Raw genomic sequence first — 6,698 nt, 5'->3', positions numbered from 1 at the left:
TAGCACATCAGACATTGGATTTCACAGATGTTTAACTTAAATTTGTTTAAGTAAATAAAAGGAAATCTAGTTTTCAAACATATTAAGAAAAATAATAGTTCAAGAGGGTAAAGGAAGGATAAATGGTGATGGAAGACTTGACTTGGGGTGGTAAACATACATACAATATACAGATGATGTAATAAAGAATTGTAACTCTAAAACCTAATCATTTTATTAACCAGTGTCACCCCAATAAATTCAATAAAAAGTAATAACAGTTAAAGCCGTATTTGATATGGCAAACATGTGAGATGGTGGGCAAGTAACTGAAGTTTGGGAAGGATGGCAGTGGCGTGTGGAGCTCAGATGTGTCCTGTAGTAGCTGATTGACCAGTTGTGGGGGGCCGCCAATGAAACAGATAACAAATTAGCAGACTTCACAGTGATGTGAGAGAGCTGGGGTCCCACAGGGTTGGTGCACAAGTGGCTACTCCTCCCAGCTGTGGAGCGGGCTCCTCCATGGAGGAAGTGGGCTCATCCTCAGCAAATTCTCTTCTCCCCAATAGGTTAATGCAGGGCCCATGGCCTATGCACGAGCTTTTCTTGAAGAAACCAAAGCAAAGAAATACCCTGACAACCAAGTAAAGCTTTTGAAGGAAATCTTCAGGTAAGCTCTTCTTTGTGGAATGTTCTTCCTTGGGATCCTTCAGACGAGGAGTCTTGAATTCCCCAGGAAGCCACCTGACCAACCTCCTTCTGGGTGGCAGAGTCTATCAGCAGCCTGGCTTTGAGTGGCCAGTCTCTGTGGCTGGTTGTTAATTTGCTTCTTGCTGTCGTTAAAGGCAATTTGCTGATGCGTGTGGGCAGGCCCTGGACGTGAATGAGCGCCTCATCAAGGAAGACCAGCTGGAGTACCAGGAAGAACTGAGGTCCCATTATAAGGACATGCTCAGCGAACTCTCCGTAATCATGAATGAGCAGGTGAGGCTTTCCTTGGGGTGGCCCATGCTGTTCATTCATCCAAAGTGTCCGTTTTGACCCCAATGCCAGAAAGGGTCTCTTTTCTTGCTGCTGATGTCACTGTACCTTACGTGAGCACCATGCTGCTGACTTGTCCTCTCCCCCACGCACAAAGTCCCTTGCCTCAAAGCAGAGATCAGGTTAGAGAAAAAAGTCTGGAGAAAAAAAAGATGAGAACCCAGATGCTTTTCATAGTCTTCAGAGATGTTTAATCATATCATATGAGCTGTTGGTTTTCTAGGACAGATGGGCCCTATTAGACATCAAGAAACATTGGGTAGCATTCCTGGTAGGGTTTGCTATCACTCCCTTGACCTCTGATTTTAAGACTTCTCACCTCCTCAGGCTGTGATGTGGAGTTCCACAGTTCTGCCACTAGGAGTCTCTGCACCATACTCAGGAAGAACACCAGGACTAAGAAAGACATGGCTTTTTAAAGATTGCCTCTACAGAGGCAGGGCCTCCTATAGATGTGCAGAATTGGGATAAAACTCAATTCCCCACCCTACAAGCAAGTCATCCATGACTTCTGGCATCTGTCCAGCATATAAATCTGTGCACAAAATGTGGACATTCGATATCACAGTACTTTTTGAGGTGCTGAGAGTCGGCCTTACACTCTACCTGACATCTCATCACTGTGGTCCCCTCCAGGAGTTAGATGTGTTCTTTACAGAATAATTAAGGGGGAGAACTTGAACTAATCTCCAAATAGTGCCTCATGCATAGTAACCACTCATTAAATATTAGTTCCCTTCCTTTCCTTAAATGGTCTAGCACCATCAACACTATTCAGGAAATACAAAATGAATCCTATACTTCTTTTATTCTAATTGCTTTTTTCATATATGCTTCTTTTTTCTCATTTTTTTCTTATTTTCCATTTCCTTCTGCCCACATTTTAAGCCCTCTATCAAAGCTGGAGAACGACGTGGTTAATTGACTTATGTTAGAGAGAATTAATCTCTGTGGATAGGATTCTTAGAGGAGGGAGTATTGGTTTGGGATTCTTAAGAAGCTGGTGGGAATTAAATGTTCAGGAGTGATGCTTTGATAGCCTGGGGAACTCATAAATCTGAGAGTGAAACAGAAAGAACAATGGATCTGAAAGTTGAAAAAAAGTAGTGAAGAAATGCTTGCTTACAACTGTAAATTGCATCTGACCTTGAAACTTTGAGCAAAAATGCTTTTCTCTTTTTTCCCTGGCAGCTCTGTTGCAGTCCGTGTTTATACAACTTCTGTTCCTCTGTGTCTAGTATTTCCCTCAGTACTGTAAGCAAAAGTGGTATGTTTTTCTTTCCTTATGTCTACTCTGTCTTTTGTGGCCTTCTGATCTACCTATCACTTTCTAACTGTTCATTTTTCCCTGACAATCCATAGTGGCTAGTGTTCTCGAGGTTTTTTATTTAATTAGAACAACTTTATTTACATTGAGAGGTAGGTGAATATGGGGGAGGGGGAGCCTACTAATTAAAGCTAAAATTAACAACTTGACTTTTAAAAACAAAATTCATAATTCACCAACTTTTTAAAATATTTGAGCTCACTTGTATCCAAAACAAAGACTCACTATACTCCAAAGTGCTAAAACAAAAAGACAAAAAAACTAGAACCAGGTGATTAAGGGGTGGAGAAAGAAAAATAATTGATTTTCCAGAAAACCTTTGCGAAAAGAAGCAAAATTTGATTTCATGCTTCCTTCAAGCTGATGCAAAGAAAAGAAACTGATGGATTGAACAGGTCTTGTTATTCAGTAAACAAAATAGATCTTTCAGCAGGAAAAATTAACTTTCTCCTGGTCTAGAGCTTCTATGGGGATTTGTCCATAGGTTTTATATCTGGGACAATGACCACAAAATACATGATATCTTCAGAAAAAGTTCTCCTTAGAAAATGATTTACTCTATTATATGGCCATTCCACATTTCCACCTTAGATTAAAATAAGGACAAAATACTAACTTCTAACTCTGTAGAGGAGATTCCTAATGGTGGGACTATTTAATTGATCATTATAAATCATAAGTACAAATTATCCATAGCAAACTGTGTTATTTAGAGCAAAAAAAAGGCTATTTTCATGATAACCATTGATAAGTGCTTTGAGTTGGTTGTAATGAACAATTTCCTGAAATCAGAAATAGTTAAAAAAAAAAAAGATAAGGGTTTGTAAAGTCTATAGTATTTTTAAATATTATATATTTGTTTTATTTTATGTTTATAACAAAAAAATTTGTTTGATGCTTTTCTCGGGTGTGTGTGTGTGTGTGTTTTTTCATGAAAATGCATCACACCGTATTTGGGTTTGAACTCTAGTGGAGGGAAGGGTAGGCAAATCTTAGCAAATCCTGTAATGTAGAAATGAACCATAATCTATAATGCATGTGTACCTTCATGTACCTATATATTCATGTAGATATTCTGGAAACAGGTACATATATAAATACAGTGAAGAGTAATTCTACCACTGAACTTTTAAAAATAGAAACATAATTAGAATGGATGCAGACATAGAAATACAAAAATATAAATAGAATTAATTATGCAGTTCACTCCAAGAGTGTCCAGCAAAGTCTTAGCTGAAAGGGCAGCCTGAAGTCATCAACTTAGTGCAAGAACATTTACTGTAAGGGAAGAGATGGAACTGGATGAAGTGGACACTATTGTGCAAACATGTTGAGGTGAAGCGGCTTGAGTTATCAAAGTGACAGACAGGCAATAATTACCCTTATAGACAGCCAGAATGCCACACTATTTACAAATATCCAAAAAGCTTAAAACCCTCCTTCTATGAAGCCATAGTAGTACATATAGGTATCTGAAAGAAACATGAATAGAAGATGCTCATTTGGAGTCTGTTTCAACATTCAGAAGGATGACAGCACAGTGAAGTCAATGGTGGTAATGGATATTAAATATAAAATACAGAGAAAAGAACAGATCTGCTGTGTGATGGTGCCAAGTGGGTGAGATGCAAAGGCATATTGCTCTCAGAGTTTGACATCCTCTTTGGAAACATTATTTGCCAAATTATTTAAGTAAAACTTGTGACATTGAACATAAGGAGAATGAATTGGTAGTAGAGAATTCTGGTGCTCTGTGGGGACAGAAGTGGCAATTCTATCTTGGAAGAGCAATAAAACTAAAGCATAATAATGTGTGGAGTTGGTGGGGAAATCTCCATAACTAGAAACTTAAAATATTCATTATCTCTTTTGTACAGAGATACATTTTAGAAGTTTCTGAGGGTTTCATTGTTGTTATTGTGATTACATGTCATAATTTGAACAAATGTAACAGGAAAGTATTATTTAGATATATTAACATTATTTTCAAAAGTATATTTTTCTCATATTTCCATTAACACACTTAAATGAGGTTTCAGATGTTTCTCTGTTTTGGTATATGTCAACAATTTAAATGATAAACTTTTAGAATGAAATAAAATTCTGGAATTACTCAAATACATTCTTAAGGTTTACCCAGACATTTAGTAATTTATATTTGATAGTTGAAGAATATTGTGATGGTACTTTAAGTCTTACCAAAATGGCCATGACATGGACTTGGGAAAAAAAGTCTTCAGATCTATGTTGATCAGTGCATTTTCAAAATTTGCAGATTTCCAGGGGGAAAAAAATAAAGTCACTTTCCTGGGTTTTAATTTTGTCTGCGAAAATACTAAGATGAACCTATCTATTGTGTTCCCTTGTCGTGCTGTGTGTTGTCCTGTCTTAAGATTATGTGCAGGGACGAGTCATCAAAATGCGGAGTGGAGCGAACCTTTTCTCGAATACTTAGCAAGAGGACCCCAGTTCTGCCCACAGTCTCCATCTCAGCTAGTGCGGACGTGTGAGCAAAGGTCTGCAGCATCAGACACACCTCTAAAGGGACTTTCTGAACTTGCAGCTAATCTCGGGGAAGAGAAGATAGATTTAATTTATTTGAAGTTTTTATGTTAATGTTTTTTTACCTCGCTAGCTTAAGAATTTTGCCAGTCTCTGAATTTGCACATTTTGTATGATTCTTTTTCCTTTGAGCAGCGTTAAACAAGCCAAGCTGAATATTTGCCATTCCAATGAACGTGCAGCTCAAAAGCAAACCCTAAGTTTGCTGTCAGTTACAATATGTTCAATACCAAGTCCTAGTACACATATTTTAAAGGTCAAGGTGAATGTTTTTGTAACATTTAAGCATATTTCAAATGTAAATAGGAGATTGTAAAATATATGGTTTTTACCAAAATTAAAAGAACCTTTTTGGTTGATACTTATGATGTGCTAAAAATTATATGGATAACATTTCAGATGCCATTATATTAAAATATTTGTGTATGTGTACAAAAGTGTTGATAAATACTAATCTTTAAAGTTTGTGGAGTTCCTTTATTTGTAATATATGTGCTCTTAAATGCAATGGGCTGTGAAATTATGGAAGTATTTTGTTGTTAATAGAAATAAAAATACAGTTCCTTTGCATTTGGTTCTCTCATGAAGAGTGGGTGAGTCCCTACTAAAAGTAGTTCATTGGACCGGGCATGTACTAAATGCGACCCTACATTCACTACTTATGATGCCTTACCTAGAAACATGAAAAGGACTCGGACTTCAGCAAGGCAGTTCTTCCAAAAAAATCAACTAGACAGGCGAGGGGTTTTCAAACCTAGGGGATTAGCAGACTGATGTGGAGAAGATATAATGAATCAGAATCTCAAGGGTTGTGTAATTACTAAGGTTATTCACAAATACCCCATCTCTACATTCTGCAAATGTGTGGTAGGATTACACTTTCCTTCCCCTTTTGAAGTTAGACTTGACCATGGGGCTTGCTTTAACCACTGAAAGGTGAGCAGAAATGGAATGTATCCTTTTCAGGCAGAAACTTAGAAGCTAGAAAGTGGTTCTGCCCAATCTCTTCTCTGATGCAGTCATCTTGAAGCACATGGATTGGAGCCTCAGTGAGACACACACACACACACACACACACACACACACACACACACACACCAGTCCCTACTTACCTTGTTGGACATAGAGTCTTAATGAGAAATACATTTGGTTGTGTTAAGGTGCCTGAGATTCCAGGATTGTCTTTTATTGCAGCATTATGAGCTTATCCTGGCTGATAAGTACTTTTCTCAAAATTGTGACTGATATACAGCCAGGTTTGGGAACCACTAACACATTCCACCTCCCTCCCCCAACCGCCTGTCTCCCCAGCCAACACCAGCAGCAGTGCATCTGAACAAAGCTGCCTGAAGATGCAGAAGGTAAACTCAGGAGTGTCTTCATATTCACCCCACCAGCCACTGCAAAGGCCCAACTTCTAATAAGGAGACTAGCTGAGTTCATCTTTCTGCTACTTAAATTTAGAGGACAGGGCCTAGAAGACATTGAAATACTGAATATACTGAAGTGATTAAATATAATTTAGGTGAGAACTCTGATCCAAGATTCATGTAACTTTTCTCAAATTCAGCTCACTGCTTTATTAAACACACACGCACGCACACACACACACACACACACACACACACACTGACCTCTGGCAAGTTTAATTATGGAATGCATGCTTATAACCACTGTGCTACATGCTTTCAAGCTGACCTCTAGATCAAAACATTGCCTCGGCTTCATTCTGGCTCCAGCTTGGTTTCTTACTGCTTGGGTCAGCATCTTAGTTCTGCCCTTTCTATTT

The 6,698-nt window shown here is 38.2% G+C and overlaps 1 protein-coding gene across 1 annotated transcript in view; it reads left to right on the top strand.

The window, feature by feature from the left end:
- DOCK10 (dedicator of cytokinesis 10) overlaps positions 1-5,479 on the top strand; it is a 154,204-nt gene extending 148,725 nt beyond the window's left edge. The window contains exons 54-56 of the mRNA XM_014531135.1: positions 549-649; positions 825-963; positions 4,741-5,479. Coding sequence (XP_014386621.1) covers positions 549-649; positions 825-963; positions 4,741-4,857 — 357 coding nt within the window. The 3' untranslated portion in view covers positions 4,858-5,479. The remainder of the gene's footprint in view (positions 1-548; positions 650-824; positions 964-4,740) is intronic.
- Positions 5,480-6,698: the final 1,219 nt, after the last annotated feature.

The sequence above is a fragment of the Myotis brandtii genome, unplaced genomic scaffold (assembly GCF_000412655.1).
Source record: "Myotis brandtii unplaced genomic scaffold, ASM41265v1 scaffold79, whole genome shotgun sequence".
Taxonomy (NCBI): Eukaryota; Metazoa; Chordata; class Mammalia; order Chiroptera; family Vespertilionidae; genus Myotis; species Myotis brandtii.
Note: the sequence above shows the minus strand (reverse complement) of the source record. Positions and strands in the feature narration are given on the sequence as shown.